At 52.3% G+C, this 19,370-nt stretch overlaps 1 protein-coding gene across 4 annotated transcripts in view; it reads right to left on the reverse strand.

Moving 5' to 3' along the window:
- Positions 1-19,370, reverse strand: part of Scara5 (scavenger receptor class A member 5) — a 90,607-nt gene that overhangs the window by 10,777 nt on the left and 60,460 nt on the right. For 2 of the 4 annotated variants that reach the window (XR_780100.3, XM_010623250.1), the window contains exons 5-7: positions 14,792-14,872; positions 13,212-13,310; positions 11,593-11,649 (exon numbers count right to left, since the gene is read on the reverse strand). Coding sequence is in view for 3 of the 4 variants with exons in the window: in XM_010623250.1 (XP_010621552.1) it covers positions 11,593-11,649; positions 13,212-13,310; positions 14,792-14,872 (237 nt within the window). In the remaining variant the exon portion in view is untranslated. Of the gene's footprint in view, positions 1-8,587; positions 11,452-11,566; positions 11,650-13,211; positions 13,311-14,791; positions 14,873-19,370 lie in introns of those variants that run through there. The other 2 variants (XM_010623272.3, XM_010623262.2) reach the window with 2 other exon arrangements.

Here is a 19,370-nt window from a genome sequence, read left to right on the forward strand (position 1 = left end):
ACAGAGTCTAACATTCCTGCAGAGAGGAGACCTAGGCTGCTTCTGCACACAGGAGGAGGGCTGCGATGCTTGCTTCACCACTGGCCCACGCCGTCTCTTTCCACCCACCTTAAACACGGGTAGGGTGGTGATGGCGGAGCTGCAGCAGCATCAGGGAGGGGGCACATGGAGGGTCCCCATCACTGTGAGCTCCCAGCTGGCTGGCAGCAGTCTGCCCAGCGTTCGTGGGTCAGCTCCAAGGAGTCACCGCCCTGAGAACACCCCGGGTCCCAGCTGCTGGAATACAGATCTGACCCTTGGAAACCCGTTCGCAGAGTGACCGTTTGCAGAGCGACCGCGGGAACACGGGACTCACCCCTCCAATTGGATTAGTTGCTCCTGACTTCCTCTCTTCTCCCCAGAGTGCAGCTCCTGGCTTCTTAGCATACTAGGGGAGGGGGACTAGGACATCCGGCAGAAGCCTGGCTCCTGCTGTCAGCAACTTTCTGCACACTAATGCAAACTGGATGTGATTCCTTCAGCAAGGCAGCTCTGGAATGGCGCAGGAATTCGCTGCTAGGGCCAAGGCCATTCTCGGGCTCCTAACACAGACTTTAAAAATCTCCTAATGTGTGGAATTCTTTTCTCATAGCAGGCATGTCTTTGCTCTCGCTGCCTTACACATACATATATATATATGTAGGAAAAGCGGGGTCCCGGACGAAGCAGGCTAGGTCCTACTCCAGGCCCCTGCTGTGACTCCCTGAGCACCAGGAGGGGAGAGGCCTTGGATATTCACCTTGAGTTCCTCCCCTGCATCAAACACAGCCTTGTCCTTTGTGCACCAGGGCCAACAGCTGCTCATCCTGCCTCTAGGAATGGAAAGGAACTCACAGTATCTCTTGGGAATCTATTCCAGGCCCTGGCATCTCAGGATGTCTCTGGTGCTTTTTCATCCAATTGTCCCTCACCTTGTTTTGACTCTGCGCTTTGGGGCTGTCACTGAGGTAGCCTCAGAGCCATCCACTGAGGCGGCTTTGCTGTCCACGCCCGGCTCAGAGTCGCCCCCAAACCCAAGCACAGCAAAGCCCCTTCCAGAGAGGCTTCCCAAGAAATCCGATGTGAAGAGCGACGGGAATAAAGACCTCTGTACTGTACCCTGCACGCCATGACGCACTGCAAAGTGCTTTCCTCCTGCATCTTCTCATTCCTCCACGAATGAGTTATTAGGGCTTTCACAGAACAGAAGAGGAAAGGGACCCAGAAGAGTCACGTGACTTGTCCAGGGTTGCACAGCTGCTACAGGCGAGAGGCAGAGGGAAGAGAACAAACTTCTCCTTTTCTGACCACAGGGTCAACTCTCAGGCTGAACACTTAACGTCCTTCTCCAGCGCTGAGGTGGGTGTTTATCTACCTCATGATGGCCCCGGGGGGTCCACAGTGTTTGCTGTCCTCGGGCCAAAGGGACTGAGTCCTAGGCTTAAAGTTGTGGCTCTTGGCCCTGAATGCATACAGGAATCACCGAGGAGCCTTGGAAACCAGTTTGTGGCAGCTCTGAACAGTGAGCAGGTGGTCTTCACACAGCCAGGGCGCTGAGGAGAGGACGGGTCTGAGACCGAGCTGAGCTACGTGACTCACACAAGTGTCACCGCCCCCGGGCAGGCTTCCTCTGTGAGGAACAGTTCGCGCTGTTCCCTTGTGTACCTCGATGCACTCCTCCTCCTGTGTAGTGTGAAGGCGACGGCCACAGAGCCTGGCATGCTCAGTGCGTGACACACTGCGCTGAATGAAAAAATAGCGGGCAAGTGACTGGGTGAATGGGACTCACACCACGTAGTAAGACTGAGAAGGGAAGGGGTCACTGAGTCAGGGCCTTCGGGGCTGTGCATCAGAGGGGCCCTCAAGCCCAGGGAACTTTGCTTCTGGAGGAGAGGAGAAAAGCTGAGCTAAGACTGGAGAAGTGGAGCCCTTCGTGTTTGTTTTTCCTGCCTTCCAGTTCCCCTGCCAAAGCAAAACAAGACGAAAGAGAGGAGGTTGTGGAGAAATAAACACACGGAGCTGGGAAACAGGCTCGGCCTTCCTGCAGCTGCAGAGAAGGGCCCCAGGGATAATTCGGACCATCTGCCTATTAAGGAAGTTGAATTTTCATTCCGTTGTAAAGAAAGAACTCCCCATACCCCAGCCAGACTGCAGCCCAGGCCTACCGTCCCGCCTCCCCCAGCTGGGTGACACTTCTCAACAGGAAATGTGATCCTTATGGGGGGACAGGAGCCACCCCCCAAGCAAGAGCAGGCATGACTCCTCAGGCTCTCCTGGCCGGCAGGGCTTCCACGATGGGGCCTGGCCTGTGGGTGGCGCTGTACAAAATGCTATTCCTGGGGTAATTCCTTCAGAGCTCAGCGCACAGCATTTTTATGAATCTCTGAAGCTCTCCTCCAAGATGGGTGTTGGCAACCCATTTCACAGGTGAGGAAGTCAAGGCTCAGATAAAAGAGAGTGACTTTCTCCAGGTCACATGATAAAGGGACTACACCAGGGTCTCCACGTACTGTCTCTGATATTCGGGTCACATGGGGTGCTCCAGACTGCTGGACAGGAAGGGCAGCAAGAGTATCTTAGAAAAGGTCTAGATTCCTATTTCCTATTATCTATAATTTATTTTGCCCTTTATTTACACTTTGGGTTTCTCATATAAGAGAAACCAAGTGATTTTTTAAGCTTATGTTCTAATTGGTTTCACTTAACACTATGGTCTCAAGGTGCATCCTTTTGCTTACTGTACCAACTCCCCACAATGAATGGAATCATCATGTACTCTAGAAATAGAAACTAAAAGAAAATACCTCACAAGGCACCAGGGCGGACCACGCACTCACCTTTTCTAACTTATGGCCTCTCCCATGTCTGTTGCTTATTCTGTGGAAACCAGGAGCTTATCTCTTTTTTTGTTTTGTTTTTTGGGGTTTTTTTTTGTTTTTGTTTTTTGTTGTTGTTTTTGTTTTTTGACACAGGGTCTCACTATGTAGTGAGACTGACCTGGTACTCACTGTATAGCCCAGGCTGTTCTCAAATTCACAGCGATCCTCCTGCCTCAGCCTCCTGAGTGCTGGGATTAAAGGCATGTACCACTATGCCCAGTTGCAGTTCATCTCTTTGAGGTTGCTGCTCCCAGCTGCTTGGCTCCTCACAGGTATTTATCTTTAATAAAGATGCATCTGATCAAATAATAAATGAAGAGCTCTTCCTGCCCAGCCCAGAACTGACAGCTCAGCCTATTCCAATGGGAGGATGCCTATATACTCTGCTATGAGCTGGATTTGTGGAGATTTCCTGGGTGGTACGGGCAGATAGTGAGCCTTTCTTCCTTTTGCTCCTGGGCCTCTCAAAGGGCAGTGAGAGGTTGGCATCAACCAGCATTTAGGACTAGAAAGAGCAGTGGAGCCCAGAGAAAATCACTGGTGCTGAAAGCTGGCATGAGCAAGCCTGGGACCCCCTAGCGACACACTGTGAGGAGGCGCTGACACTTTTAAAGCTCCCTGGACCTCTGCCCGTGCCTACTGGCCTTTCCCAGGAGGGCTTTCTCCTCACTGTCCTCCAGACTGGGTTTCCACCTCGGTTCTGCTCCCTTGAGTTCCAGGGTTGAGACCCTGGCTCAGACGTTTCTCCATCCCACTCTGTAGATCCTCAGAGACAGCACCGCCCGGAGAAGCAGCTTAGCACTTTCTACCTCTAGAGCTTCTTGGCAATGAGCTCTCAGTGGCTTCCGCCTCTGCTGGAGGGGCTGGGACACGCATTGGCACATCTCCGCAGCACACATGAGCTCAGGGACGGTGGCGGCTGGGTCCCAGTGCTGTGCAGCAGATGCAGTCTCAAGGGAGGATCATTGTGACAAGTGACCCTCCAGGCCCTGAGTCAGCGAGGAAGCCGGCGGAGTCCCTGTTACCACACAAGACCTCCCCTGGTGGGCTTCGGCTTCGCTGTCTCTCATGTTTCTCTTTTCCATCCAAATTCTACAAACAGCTCCCAGAAGAAGACAGGCTGAAGTCCAGCCCCGAGGGAGGCAAGTCAGCCTAGTACTGGTCCCAAGTTCCTCCAAGGCTGTTGTCCACGTCCAAGGACAAGAGGGGATGCGGAGCTGGGAGGTTACACGGTGGAAGCCATCCTGGCCCGGCACACGTTGCTTCCCACCGTCTCAGGGGAGGGCGGGAGGTCACAGGGATTAAGAACAGTTCCCAAGTTGGTTTGAAATGTTTTCCAAACATCTCCACTGAATGCTCCTCATTTCAATGTAGGTCTCAAATTCAGCTGGCCTTAAATCTTTCTTCACTCAAAACCCACATCAAAGACCCAATCTTCAGTTCCCTGGGCGTTTCAAGGTGTCGTTTTTCTAGAAAGTTCTGTGCATCCTTCATTCTGAGGTTTGTATTCTCAAAAGTGCTCTCTGGCAGGGCAAATCCTAGAAACTGTTTGCCACAGAAAGAACGGGGAGAGAAGCAGTAAGGCTAGTTCTGTGCGGTAACCTGCTAAAGCAGTGGGTAGCAGCCGTCAACCTGCCCGGGTCCTGCTTACACACCTGGCCTCCAGCCCTCACACAAACTCCAAACACTGGCTTGTTTCTTTTTTTTCCAGCTAGCAGCTCTTCTCAGGCTTTGCCCACCCCCCATTCCAGCCTCCACTTAGCACCCATTTAGAGCACAAATATTAGCCACCCTTGCCGGGACCCATAGCACAGCTCCATCCACAAGGGGGCGTCGTTTCTCCTGGTCTTACCGTTTGCCCTCTGCCTGGGCACACGCCCCACTCCTGCCTCTTGTCCTCTGCCCAGGGATCCCAACAATGCTGTTTATATGATATGAGTGTAAAAGCCTGGCATAGTGGATAGCCATGAGTTTGAAGTCAGCCTGTGCTAGCTCGTGAGTTCAAGGCCAGCCTGGGGTATATAGGGAGACCTTGTCTCAGGAAACCAAAAAGAATGTAAAATGGCTAGCTCAGCTGTTCCTGCCTATCAGGAAGCCCCTTCTCTCCATCTGTCCATTTGGCTTTTTTTGATGGTACTGGGGTCAAACCTAGGTAGGGCCTTAGGCACGCTCGGCAAGCAAGCAACCTACCACCGAGCTATATCCCCAGCCCTTTTGATTTTGAGTTAGAGTCTCCATAAGTTTCCCTGCCTGGCCTTGAGTTTGCAATCCTCCTGCCTCAGCCTCCAGAGCAGCTGGGATTACAGGTGTGCACCACCTACTTGGCCTCTTCCTGGCTTCTTAAGGGAGCCAGGCCTTTAATGCTGCCAGGCCCACTTGCATCTATGTGGAGCCGCCCATTACAGATCAAGCAGGCCTGAACTCTTCTGCACACAGCAAGCTGAATGCTCCCTGGAAGGGGCCGGAAGCCTTCCGGAAAAGTCCCTGGGTTTGCTTTTGGAAGCCTAAGATAAGATCTTGGCAAAGCAGACCATCTGAAGGCCAGACACCGTCTCTGCACAGAACACAGGGAAAAGAGAGAACTGCAGCCAGAGAGGCTAAGGGGCTGGCCTCAGGCCGCACAGCCAGCAGGTCAGAAGGGGACTTGGACCTCAGCTTTGCTACTGTGCTGTTGTGATGGAACAAGGAGCAGGTATCGGGCCCTCACCCCTGGCTCCGGGTCAGAGCTCCTAAGGCTCTTGTGTCTACCTACATGGTAGAAGAGACAGGAGCATCTTTTGTTATGTGTGTTTTTGTCCCTGGCTCCTGAAATAGCACCTGAACATCTTTGCTTCTAGCCACCCCTGAGTCCCTGTTAACGAGGTGACTTTTGGAAAGCTTCCTCAGGTAGGGGGCTGTTTGCCAATGGAACCACCCATGGGATGAGAAGGTTGGAACGTCCAGCCAGCCCTCAATGTCCAGTAAGTGTCCAATCACCAAAGGCCAACAGTTTATGTTGTTGTGCTTATGTAATGAAGTCTCCACAGCAGCTCAAAGGAAAGGGCTGGATGACCTTCTAGGCTCAGAGCACAGGGAGGTGCTAGGGTGGGGTGTGCCTGCACCCCTTCCCATACCATGCCCGGTGCACACTGCCCCTGGCTGTGCCTGAGTTCTGTGAGCTGTTCTAGCAAACAACTGAACCCAATGAAGGGGATATGGGAGCCCCTAATCTACAGCTGGCCAATCAGCAGTCCTGGGGGCCCAGACTAGCGAGTGGATGGGAAGGAGGGGCAGCCCTGTCTGCGCCACCCCAAGGTGGACAGAGCTGAGTCTGAGCTCTGCCTGGTGCTCCTCCCTGTGAATAGACAGCTGGTCGCTTCTGGTGTCCAGAGCCTAACACCTGACCAGTGTGAGGCTTCCTCTCTACCCCTGGGTCTTGGTGTTAGTTTCAAACACCCCAAATCTGCTGTGCCAGCTCTGTGGAGTTATCAGAGGTCACTCTTTGCCCAGACTTGTTCTCCTCACCCAGGATGCCTTCACTGTCCACATCCACCTGCTGGACCAACTCTGCCCTTAGGACATGGCTCTGACTTTGTCCCTATAGCCTGTCCACACTCCCGTGACCGTCTCTTCCTACCTGCTGCCCAAGAAATGAATGAACCAACGCTCTCTACCCTAAATGCTTCCCTTCCATCCACCCAGCTACATTTTCTTCAGAAGAGGGAGGCCAGTTTCCGCTTCCTTTGCGTGCCCCTCAGGCTCTGTGGCCTCTGCCTCTCCTAGCAGCTCTGACAGCCCCTGTGCACTTGGATCCCTGCTCTCCCTAGAGTTTGCTCTGCTCAGTTTCAATTTGTTCCCAACATTATCTCATTGGCCACTGTCCTGAACTCCTGTTTTCTGTCTCTCTGCTGTCTCCCCATTATGCTGTGGTTTTTGCCTCAGGACAATCTTCCAGAGTGAATTCTGTGTCTGTGTGGTTTTTTTTCAGTCAGTAGATATAAACTTTGTGGGGGGGAATCGTTGAAAAGCCCTTTTCCATTTCCATATTCAAGGGGTGACTGAAAAGTACAGCGAATGTTAAACTTTAAAAAGTTACCACCCTAAAAGACATAGTTGCCATTAATCCTCCTCAAATACTCCTTCTTGCTTTGAACACACTCATCCCATCGTTCTTGCCACTTTCTGAAGCAGCTCTGGAAATCCTCTTTCGTGAGAGTCTTTATTAAGTATGATAAAAAATACGGTGAGTGCTGCTGCCGAGCGCCACCCAAAGGAAAGGCAGGCTGGTGAAAACAGTATTCTGTGTCCCGTCCACCTCATCTACTGGATCTGGCACCGTGCAACTTCTGGCTCTTCCCCAAAGTCAAAATGACCCCAGAAGGTAAACGTTTTGAATCCATTCAGGACCTTGAAGCAGCCATGGCAGCACAGCTAAAGACACTCGCAAAAGAGGACTTGCAGACCTGCTTCAGAAAGTGGCAAGCACAGTAGGATAAGGGTGTTGAAAGTGAGGGGAGGATTTCAAGGGGGATTCATGACAACTGTCTGTCTCTTAGTATAATAAAAATCTTGTAAAATTTATACATTCAATGTATTTTTAAATCACATCTCGCATACTTTTGTGTTTGCATCTGCCGAGCCATTACTAGAGACCGTAAGAGTGAAGACAGACATCAATTGAGCAAATGCACACAGGAGTGAACACTACCTGACGCATGCAGGTGCCTTGGCATCCACGGGCTCAGCCTGTTACACACCCAGGAAGTGTGTGAAGAGCATACGGGCTGGGAAGGCTTCTCTGGGAAATCTCCTTCAGCCCAGCTCAGGGCCACAGAAGAGGATGAGGGCAGCCAAGGCCACTGAGGAACAGCAAACTGACACAGAGAAGAGTACTTTAAAAGCAGCAGGAATCGCTAAGGAAGAAATTAGCACCTTCCTCCTAAACTCTCGGCATAGACAAAGCAGGACATGAAGACTCCGGCTGAACGAAAGAGAATCAGAGACAGTGGTGAAAGAGGGGAGAGTGTGGGCCCAGGCCACGTGATCTGGTTTGTCCTGGTTCTGTCTCTTAGGATCCCTGGCAACCGCCGGCAGATTCCTCACCCTCTCTACTCGCAGCCTCCTCGTGTTCCTACCTTGGACGTAACCATGTAAAAGATGACTTGCCGTGAGAGCTAAGGGACGCGATGGCTGCAGGAGCCAAGCTTCTCAGCATCTCAGCACAAGCGGGAGTTCGTAGTGCGGTATTATGGGAACACTCAATTCCTTACAGGTGCGGCTTACTCCTAGAGCATGCCATTGCTGGGGTGTCCAAGGTCTATGAGAAATTGTGGTTAAATAAAGAAATACTACTTGTACATGAAGGGTGCAGGGTCCCTGTGCCTCCAGGCCTGAGATAAGGCTCATTTTTGGTGTGACAATTATCCCAACAAATTCCCCGGGCAGGGTTGGGAGAACATGAGTTTGCAAACCCCAAGAATTCTCAGTGCCTCCTTCACTCTAAAACAGAGCTAGAAACATCTCAACAGCTCTAGGGATAATGCTCTAGAGCTCCCTCCTTGATTATTTATTTTAAACTTATGCTATATGTTAGAGTGCACACCAGGGCCCCATCCCTGAACTCCCCTAAATATATACAAAGTATTCAACATTTTCAAGCTTTCTGAGCTTCCAAGGATAACTGTCAACAACACTGGCTTTGAATTCACCCTTCTATCATCTGCATATTTTTTCCATGTGAAACCAAATTGAGAATTTTTTTAAACAATCCAAATGTGTTTTCCTGCTTTAAATTCATGCCATGGGATTTAAACAAAACTAGATACTTTACTTACGCTCTCGCTGCAAGATGCTATTTATTTTTCCTGCAAATGGACCATATATCATGGTAAAATAAATGTCCTTCCCTCTTTAGATGTGTATGTGGAGCTTTTTAATTTTTTTTTTTTCCTGGCCAAACTTCCAAAAGCCAAACATCTAATGAAATGACTGATATTGCCCTGGCTGGGGGTGGAAGGAGCTTTTCTTCTCACCAAGCAGACCTCAAGGATGTGGAATGCAGGCCCAGCTTGGCCACGATCTAAAAGGGGGAAGGTGACCTCGGGATTCCTCCGCCTCTCTGTTCTTGGTCTCTGCTCAGTGAGCTTGGTGGGGTGGGATGAGGTTGGGCAAGGGAGAGGAACTATATCTGTAACCCATCCAAACCCCCAAATACTATGGCTCCAGATCAAAACATGGGTAAACAGTGGCAAGATTTTTGTTCTGAAATTTTTTTCAATATTGACTTAAAACACACAGATCCCTAGAGGATTTCTTTGTCACATCCTCCCCAGAGGAAAACCTCCTGCCCTCCTCCCATGGGACAGGGGGCTGTCTTGCTTCTGTTACCGACACCTTCAATGTAGAAACAGGCCCATCTGCTGGAATTTCAGGGTTTGGGTCTACAGGCAGGCACTGGAGGCATCAAGCAAAAGCTGGTGACCACAGCGGACCCTAGTTAGTGGTGCCTCACACACAGAACCGGCTTTTGGAGGAAGACAGCTCCCTCCTGGTGCTGAGAACATTCTCTTTCCACATGAAGGATCCCATGGTGGGGCTGCCCAGGCCCCAGGATGACTAAGAAAGCCCAGAAGAGGGCACCACGTTCGTCAGCATTTCCACACTTCCTTGAAAGATGAGCCCTGGGCCTCTCCTCCGAGCCCGGGTCTCAGGGATATACTTAACACCTCTGGGACAGGATGGCCTTGGGAACTCAGTGGGAATCTGAACGCCGCTGAGGTTGGCGTTGTCCAGGCAGGCTGGGTAGCAGCGGCTGTGGGAAGGAACCTGACATGGGACAGATCCAGACTTCAGCCTTGAACCTCGAGGCCATGGATCCCACAGAGCCTTCATCTGCATCCAGAGCTGGCAGCCATGCAGGAACCACAGGGTGGTTTTAAGGAGCCCAGCCCCACTTTTCAAGAACCCACTGTCCAACACCCAGGGGATGAATCAGGGAACCCAGGGTTCAGTTCCACCTCTGCCCCACATAATAACACAGAGAAGTCTGTCCTCCCTTTGAGTCTGGATGGCAGGGAAGGTGAGGATGGCCTTCGGGTTTGCTGATCCATGATTCTAGGGGTCCCAACTTCCTCCCACTGGGAACAGCTTCCAGTCAATGAGCTGTCATTGCTTAGCCCCTCACCTTCCAGTTCCATTTTTAAGGTCCTGGAAGGGAAAGCTCAGAGCTTTGTGTGAGCCCCGGGCTCTCTGAGCTCTGGGCTCCCCAAAGGGTGGAGTCCCCTCAAGGCCCCTGAGAGGGGCATCCAGAGCTGATGTCAGCCTCTGGCAGTGCAGCCAGCAGGCCCAAGAGCCAAATAACAGGGTGCCCTTGTCTAGGTCTCCTCCCCCAGGGAGCCCCACACCCCTGGTCTCTGGCTCCCACCTGCCTACACTGTGCTCCCACCTCAGAGCCCAATCACATCTGCCAGAGAAGCCAGGTAAGTCACGGCAGAGCATCCGTAGTGCATGGTCTCTGGGCTGGCTCCCCTTCTGGCTCTTCGGTCAGCCTAAGGCAGCAGTGCAGGGAGTTCCTGACAAGACCCTCTGGTATGTGGGCAGCCTCTCTAAAGGTCGCCTTTCTACACAGTCCCTCCCTTACTGCCCAGCCCATTTGGAGTTGTTTATTTCTCAGAGCTAAATGCCACGATCCTTCTCCGCTACCTTGGCAGCGGCCTATCGGGAGCAGTCACCCCACCCAAAGACACGTCCAGGGCCCCGCCCTTTAGGGAGCCCAGTTGGGGTCCAGCTTGTGACTTTGCTGCGGTTCCACAGGTGCCCTCCCAGGCCTAAGCCTCCGGGAGTCAAGGCTGGAACACAGACACCAAGGAAGTAGTGATCTGCTCAGACCCTCATGTGCTACAAGCCAGCAGTGAGACATGCCAGGTGTTTTGCTTCAGGCTCAAAATTGGGTATAAAAGGCTATTCACTCTTCCCCAGCAACCTCTGCAAGATGCCACATATAGCCCTCTGGGGAGAACATGCCCTGGAGAAGCTGCCACCACTAGATAATCCAGTGCCTCTCGCACCCCTTTCAGCATGGACCTTGGCAGAGTGCATTCAGGCCACACTGGGTGGGCTGCCAGGCACCCAGCTGCCCGTCCTTTCGGGAGGGAGAAAATGGGAGAGATTCCACCTGGTCTCGTGTAACTTCCGGGGAAGGCAGGCATTTTAGCAAAGTGAGTAACAGCATTTGAGCACACAGCTCTGGTGACCTGAGGAAGTGTGTCTGAATTGGTGTAGGACCTGGAATGGTAATAACACTCACTGAGTCCTAAGCCCATGTCCAGACACTGTATTAAGTACTTTACATGGATCAGCTCATTTAATTCTCACTGTGACCTGAGGAGATAAGAACTCTTCTTGGCCCCATTTTATGGATGAGAAATGGGAGGCATGGAGATTATACATCACCAGCCGGTGAGGCAGTCAGGAGGAGACCTCCAGATCCTGCCACACACCACAGGCTGATGCCATTTCACAACAGTTGCCTGTGTCCCTGGGATCTGTCAATATTTCCTGAAGAATCAGCAGAACCCTAAGAAAGGGAAGATCGCCGTTTCACACTGGAGCCGAATGCATGGCTGTGGCCCCTGCACTGGCAGCCTCTCAGGGCTGCATGGACAACTGGTCCACCCGTGTCCACATAGCACCTGGTGACCCCGCAGAACCTCCTTACTGGCGTCTCCCGCTCTGTCTCCTCGCTCTCCCTTCTCTCCTTTTGGACCTCGGTCACCTAAAACACAGGAGGAACAGTGGCATTAGAAGTAGAAATAAATTCTAATTGTTAATTAAGCCATATCTGCAGACCATTAACCCCAGGCTGGAGAAACCCTCAGGCAGGAGCCAGCAGCAACCAGGGAGCACAGCCGGCAAGAGAAGAGCTCCACCAACTGTGCCACTGCTCTGGTCACCCCAGGAAAGAGGAGGGGCCCAGCTGAAAAAATTCTCATCTCCTACAGCACGGAAGAGCAGCATCTGCCATCTAACCTCAAAGAGCACATGGAACTCAGCAGGAAGATGACGAAGCAAAGATACTGCTATTCAACAGCCCATGTTTCACAAGTCCACACCCAAGTTTGTTCCAGTGAGCACAAGGGAAGAAACGGGGTGGGCTTCAATCATATAGGAAGAGGCAGGGGTTATATGCCAGGCAGATTTTCTGGTGGGGCAGACTGTAAAGCATGAGTGAGAGTTTCCAAGGAATTATGGAATTTCCTTCCCAGGATATGGTTAGAAGAACAGAGCTTGTTTCCCAGCTGGCTTCTCACTCTACAAAGTAGAAAATCCTGGCACCACTTGGGAATTCTATTCTAAGGATCTCCAGAAAACCATCTGCCAAGCAAAAGCCTGCAGCATACAATGGGTGAAAAATGCAAGTCAGAAATTTCTAGAAGAGAATGCCTAGCATGAGCCTAGGTTTGAAAAAAAATCCTCATATATGTATATAAATCTATTCAGAGAAAGGTCTAGCAGGATGTTCTCCAAAGAGTTTGCAGTTGTTATTCTAAAGAGTATGAACCAGGGCCAGGGATTTAGCTCAGTGGTTCTGCCACCTGACTCGCAAGCACAAGGACCCAAGTTTTATCTCTGGTACAAAAAAAAAAGTATGAGTTGAAAGGACTGAGGAGGAAAGGACTTCTGCTTTACTCTGTACAAAGACACAAAGTGAGAATGATTAGCAAAAGTGTTTTCTGAGTTGTCATTGTAATAAGAGAAGAATAGGATGCTTGGAGATAGAGCACTGGGTATCCTTGTCTTGTGCAGTGATGAAAGGAGGTCCAGTGGTCTCGAAAGAAAATGGAAGAACAGGAACTGACTGAGCAGATTCCCCTAAAAATGAACATGGCACTATCCACAGGAAGAAAAAAAATCAGAAAAAACACTGTCAGTCACATAAGACCGAGAAGCGCATTAAAGTTGCAAATACTGGGGGACGTGCAGTATTGAAGAGAAGAGGAGGAATCTGGCAGTAAATGGGAGGAGGGAGCTCTGCATTTGTCCTGGGGACCCCCTTGCTGCCTTCCTGGGGTAACCGCTCTGGATCGAAGCCCACAGTGACACCTCCTTGTGTCTCCAGAAAGAGTCTGAAGACCTTTTCACACCTGAACACTCTCTCCTCACAACAGCCCCAGGGAGCCTGGCAGCTCGAGGGCTGCTAGATTGGGTTGGAAAACTGAGGCTTAGTGGGGTGAAGACACCGGCCCTGTCGCTCCCAGGCAGAGACACGATGGGCCCTCAGGTGCACCCACCCAGCTCCTACACGCTGCCCACGGGTGCAGTGAGATTGGTCATTACCTTTGAACCCACGCAAGCCCATCGGGCCAGTGGCCCCCAGCTTGCCGTCGTCACCCTTGGGGCCAGGCAGTCCCGGGGTGCCCCGATCACCTGGCAGACCTGGGGGAAGAAGAGACGCTTGTGGAGCTTCAGATTCAGGCCTCCGGGGTCCGGAGAGGTCGCTGGTGCAGTGACCACCACAACTGCGCATCCTGCATCGCTACGCTTCCCGAGTCTTCTTAGTTAACCTAGAGCTTCCCTCTTTCATCCATTAGGCTTGGATCCCTCCCTGCTGAAAGGCCCGGCTCTTGTGAACAACGATGGTGGTACCAACCCCACTCTGTACTGCTGGAGGTTTAGATTCGGCAAACATGTTTGGAGCTCTTTCTGCGTGTCAGGCCTAAAGAACCTCACTGAATCACTGCACCAAACTGGGAGCTATTATTTTACCTGTACTACCTGTGAGGCAACCAAGGCCCAGAGCAGTTAAGTAACCTGCCCAAGGGCACACAGCCAAGAGTGCTGGAGGATCCGAGCTTCCTGAGCATAGACATCATGGTCTATCTGCCTCACCTCCTGCTGGATCAAAGAGGCCTACTGGTCCTTAGGGAGGCAGGGTGGGGATGGCCATAGCGAGTAGGGGGAAATGATGTAGTGCTCCTTTCTATGCAAAGAAAGAACGTGCAAAGGGCACTGGAGGTGCAGAAGGGTGAGGAAGCCATAAGGTCAGTAAGTGACGCATGGCCTGCTGCCTGATCGGGCCCGGGCTCCTGGCCACAAGGCCGATGGCCGCGGCCAGCGCTGATTGCACCATGGGGAGGCAAGACCAACAGATGCTTTCGCCAAGCGAGAGCCCAGGCTTCCCGGGGGCCCTGGCCTCCGCCCACACTTATCTCTGCGAGGCAGTGTGCCCTGTATCTACTAATTGTCCTCCCCCACTTGGAAAGCTGGCTGGCCTGGCCGTCTCCGGCTTCTTTTCAGGGGACCTGAGAAACGCCTCATGATTATTCCTCCACGCCCAGTCCCACCGCCAGAAGGGAAGCGGGGCCTCCAGGCTGTGGGAGGGCCACAGAGAGGGTGACGGATTTTCCTCTTTTCCCTTCCTATTGGGAGGTGACTGCTCCCAGAGTGCGGTGGTCCTGGGGCCACAGAAGTCTGGTGCTAATGCAGGATGTGCCTAAAGCTCCCACCCTACGATTCCTTGGGTGGAATAAGAGGGTACGAAGCACCCCTTAACCGAGTTATCAGAGCCCCTCTGAGAGAGGCAGCTGGAGTCCCGGCCGGGCTGGGGCTCTCCATCCTGGTCCTCGGGCTCTGCCTCCTCTCCTCCTTGGAGATGTAGGTGGTGTGGCTCCTAAAATAAGCTCCCAGACCCCATTCCCGCTACATTTCCCCTCTGTCCACCACTCCGAAGTCTCAGAAAAATGCTGCAGGTGGTACAGGCCCAGGAATGGGCAGACCCTGCAGGAACAGAGCAGGAACTTCAGATAACTGAGCCTAAGGACAGCACAGTCTTTCTAGAAGGTCCCGAAGCGCCCCCACTGGGTCTGCAGGCTGTCACCGTGTGGCAGGACGGACAGGGCTGTGACTCGCAACGTTACCTCGGAGTCCGGGTATTCCAGGGATGCCAGTCTTGCCTTCCTTGCCTTCATCTCCCCGGTCGCCTTTGGGTCCCGGTGGCCCTGGAAAGTGAAACCCGCACCAAGGTTAGAGAGCTGCCTTCGGAGCGGGGTGAGGAAGCAAACACTCTGTGTCTCTGACCAGAGGAAGGGTCCCCTTGATGATGCTTTGGAAACCCACAAGATGTCATTGCTGCCTAGCAATGTCTTGGGGACATAAGGGAAGGCTTTGCAAGTGCTGTCTCACGGAGAAACCGGAGTTGGCTATGCATATGTGCACATGTATGTGTGTGTGATGAATGCAGCACCTGTGTCCCCCGGATCCATAAGCTGAAGTCTTCCACAGTGGAGCAGTTTAGGAGATGGGGCCACAGGCAGGGGATTAGGGTTAGATGAGGTCATGAGGGTGGAGTCCTTGAGATGGGATTAGTGGCTTCGCCAGAGACATCAGAGAGCTTGTGCGCACACACACACACACACACACACACACACACACACACGGTAGTGCCTGCAAACCAGGAAGGAAGCCCTTTCCTGAACCCTGACTTCCAGCCTCCAAACCAGAAACAAATGCCTGTGGTGCTTTGTTACGGTAGTGGCAGCAGTGAGTGATGACTAAGCCAGGGTGAAAGGGAAAGTCCTGGCAAGGGGAGAAATCCCAGAAGACAGAGCTATGGAAGCCCACATGGGACAAATAGCTGGTAGGGGAGGTGGGGTGGGATAGTGTTGGTCTTGGAGTCCCAGCCTAAGCACTCACTTGACCCGGACTAAGTGCCCCAGAAGCCACAGGAGGGGCCCAGAGAAGAGTCCCATCCAATCTACACATGAGGCTTCACTGTGGAAAGCAGATCAGAGTGGGAGGGAGGTGGGGCTGCAGACTGTCCAGGTGGGAGGCGATGGAGGCCTGTGTCAGGGAAATGGCCATCAAGGGGACATCAGGGACAGAAGAGCCAGCCCTTGGTTCCCATCACTGAAGGCCACAAGGAGGAGGTGGGCACACACTCAGACCTCTACTAGGCATGGGGGACAGGGCAGTTTCTACCTGCTCCTGAGTGGGGCTGCCTTTCAGGGCATGTGACTGGACTAGGTCTATCTGGCACACCCTTTCCAGAACTTTCTACCACTGGCTGACAAGCCCACGATCCCCTCTGTGAAACTCCTATCGCTATCAACCCTCAAAGCTGGTCATCCTGGTGACACAAGCTGTGACCCCTCATTCCTGCTGAAGTGGGCATGACCTGTCATGAAGCCTCAGGGGCCTGGGGCTTGGTGACATGCCCCATCCTGTGGGCAAGTAGAAGTTTTTCTCCACCCCCACAGGGGCCAGCCAGCTTCCTGAGGTAGGACTACATCCTTTAGAACCTCGTCCCAAAGCTTCTCTCCTGCTGCTCTGTGAGAGAAACTGTGCAGGGTAAACAGCTCCCACGTCCTTCACATCCACTGGGAACCGCCTCACTCTTGTCAGGAAATAGGGTCTTTGCAGATATGATTAGCCAGGCTGAGGTCATGCTGGAGTGAGGTGGGCCCTAGTCCACTGACTGGCATGCTCATAAGAAAAGAAAACAGAGATGCGAGAACAGCATGTGACCACAGAGGCAGAGATTGGAGCGATGCGACCGTAAGCCAAGGAATCAAGCATTGCCAGCAGCCCCCAGAAGCCAGGAGGAGGCCAGGTTTCACAGCGCTTTCCCAGGCGCAATGGCCATAGACACCTTGATTTCAGGCTTGCAGCCTCCAGAACTGGAAGAGAACAAACTTCTATTATTGTAAGCCACCCAGTTTGTGGGGCCTTGCTACAGCATCGCTAGGAAACCAAAACATGTATACTCACAGCATCGTGGTAAGGTCTTGCACAATAAATAGTTGATGAATGAATGAGTATATGAGATCAGAGGATGTTAATACATACAAAACAAGCTGGCCGCCAAGATCGGGATGTACTGACACATTCCAAAAGTTGGCACTGTACTCAGACCCTAACCGAAGTTGTCAGATGTTTAATAACTCAATGGCACATGCACAGGAGAAAATTAATCATGTTTTTTAGCAAAAAAAATTTGCAACTTACATAAAATATTTAAGGAAGGCTGGATTTGTGGCCACCATCCTCTTTTCTTGAAGAAAAGCAAAGTAAGGCTGCCACACTGATTCCACTTTCTAGAACACAGGATTAAGAAGCAGACTCTGTTGAGAACAGGCTGAAGATTATACAGCCAACCATGAAAGGCAGAGCTAAGGTGCAAATGAACTCCATATTCCCCTCCAGCGATTTCCTGTCTGGGTCAGGCAGCAGCAAAGGGAATCCAGAGAGGCTTCCTGGATCTTTGCTGCTGGCCCCTGGCCCTACTAACTAGTCCCTCTCCCTCTGCTCCACCCTCTAGTCTTCCCACAGAGAAGCCTGGACTCTAGGAATTGAGCTGTTCATGGATGCGAGGGGTCATACACTTCACACCGATACAGGTGTGACTCTATTATAGTCTGCATCTGATGTGTCCCCAAAGCCTTGGTTCCCAGCCCATGGCATTATTGTGAAGTGGTGAGCCTTTCTGGAGAAAGGTCATTGGGGGCATGTCCCTGAAGGAGATATTGGAACCACAGTCTCTTCCTCTGTTTCCCAATTGCTATGAGGTGAATGGCTTCCTCCTGTCATGATGGTCTGTTCACCACAGGCCCACAGCAACTATGCAACTAACCATGCACTGAACCCTCCAAAACCATAAGCCAAAACAAACCTCTTTACAAGCCAGTTATCTGAGATATTTTGTCACAGTGATGGAAGACTGGCTAACACAGACCCCAAAGCATGGATCTTCCTGAGAGTGACCCTGGTAAGAGGAAAGTGCTGCCCAGTGGAACCACCCTGATGTGGCTACCAGGGATGGAAAGAATTTGAAAGGTGAGAGATGAATGTGGACACACAACCCCTGGGCTCAGGTCCTGGTCCTATTTAAGGTGGGTAAGAATCCTTTTTTGTGTGTGGCTGTAGCAGGAAGTAAACAGATTCAATGACTTGATGGGTATAGAAGAAATTCTTGACCTTGGGAGTGAGGCTGTCCCTGACCACCTGCACCCTACTTCCCATATGCTTCATCAGAACTATGATCAGATTCCATGGGATTGTTCTAAGGTGCACCCCAAATCACCCTGTTGACTTGGAATGGCTCATCCTGAGAGAGGCAGGGCTAAAAGCATCCCCCACATGGGTATACTTTTTAAACACAAATAAATGGCTAGTGCTGGAGGGTCCTTAGTGGAGATCAACAGGCAGATGTGGGAACCAACAGTGAAGGTGGGTGGTCATCCCAAGCCTCAGTCATAGCTTCAGGCCAGACTGGTCCGGCTGAATCACGAGAGCCCGCAGGATGGCGACAGCTTGTGGGGCCAGGCTGCCTGGCACCCTAGGACAGACACCTCTACAGATCACTGTTGCTACCCTTGGCCATGCACCTTCAGGATCCAACTTCCTACTATGTTTGGAGGGCTGCTGTGTTCTCAGGAACTCAGGCCAGCAATCCCCAGTCTGCTTTGATTTCGCTCTCTTTTGGCCCCCTCGGCTGCCTCTCCCACAACACCTAGCTCTCTGATCTCTTAGGGCTCCATGATCAGAGCCCCTGGCTCTCAGACACAGTTGTGCAAACCCTCTGGCTGCAGCACCTTGAGCCTGGTCAGGCAGCCTCTGCATGCTCACTGGATGCCATCACTCACCTCAGACTGTAGTGCCCAAGGAGGCCAGGGCTATGTGCAGGACGAGTCCCCTCTCTGTGATCCCATGGCTTTACAGGCCTGGCCACTGCAGGGACTGGCAGGGTGACTTTGGGGCAGCTAAGTGATTAGTTGCCCCTGGTGGTACCTGCATGAGTTTTTATACTTCTCCCCTTTGTACACCATCACATGTCTTATCTCTGCCATCCGCCAGGGAAAGACAGGGAGATGAGGTGGCTGGCTAAGGAGGAGCAGGGTGCTAGGGTCCCATCTCAGGGCCAGTCTGCCAGCACAGCTCACACCGTCTCCAGTGTGGTCCTGTCCTGTGAGATGCCACATGGACGCATCTTCTGGCCAGATGAGGACCAGTGACTGAATATCCAGGAGAATCACCAGATTTGTCATGGTGATCAATCAACTCCTGCTTCCTTTCCAAGTCCTAGGACAAGGGGGAGCTGTGTGTTCTGGAAACAGGGGAGTGACCCGCTCAGAACAAGTGATCAGGACATCTGATGACTTGGGCCCAAGGCCAGCACTCTGCTGACCCACATCATACCACAACCCCAGGCTACCCACACTAACCCCAGGCATGCTAACCTCACCCAACTGAGCGTGGAACCCTTCCACTGGCTGCTCTATCGCCAGCTCCCTGAAGTCACAGAGCACTGGACCACAGCGCCTCTCCCGGTACAGTCTGAGAGCTCACTCACACCATCCTTCTGGGTATCTCCCCTCACCCCTGGGAAGCAGGCGGGGCAGCACACCGTTAGCCCATTTTGCAGCCTGGGACACCCAGTCCTAAAAGGTGAGGGACAGCCTTGGCCTCGGGCCTCTGAGCCTCTAGGAAAAGTGGGTGGAG

This window comes from Fukomys damarensis, unplaced genomic scaffold, assembly GCF_012274545.1.
Source record: "Fukomys damarensis isolate Sample0158 unplaced genomic scaffold, DMR_v1.0_HiC HiC_scaffold_18, whole genome shotgun sequence".
Classification (NCBI taxonomy): domain Eukaryota; kingdom Metazoa; phylum Chordata; class Mammalia; order Rodentia; family Bathyergidae; genus Fukomys; species Fukomys damarensis.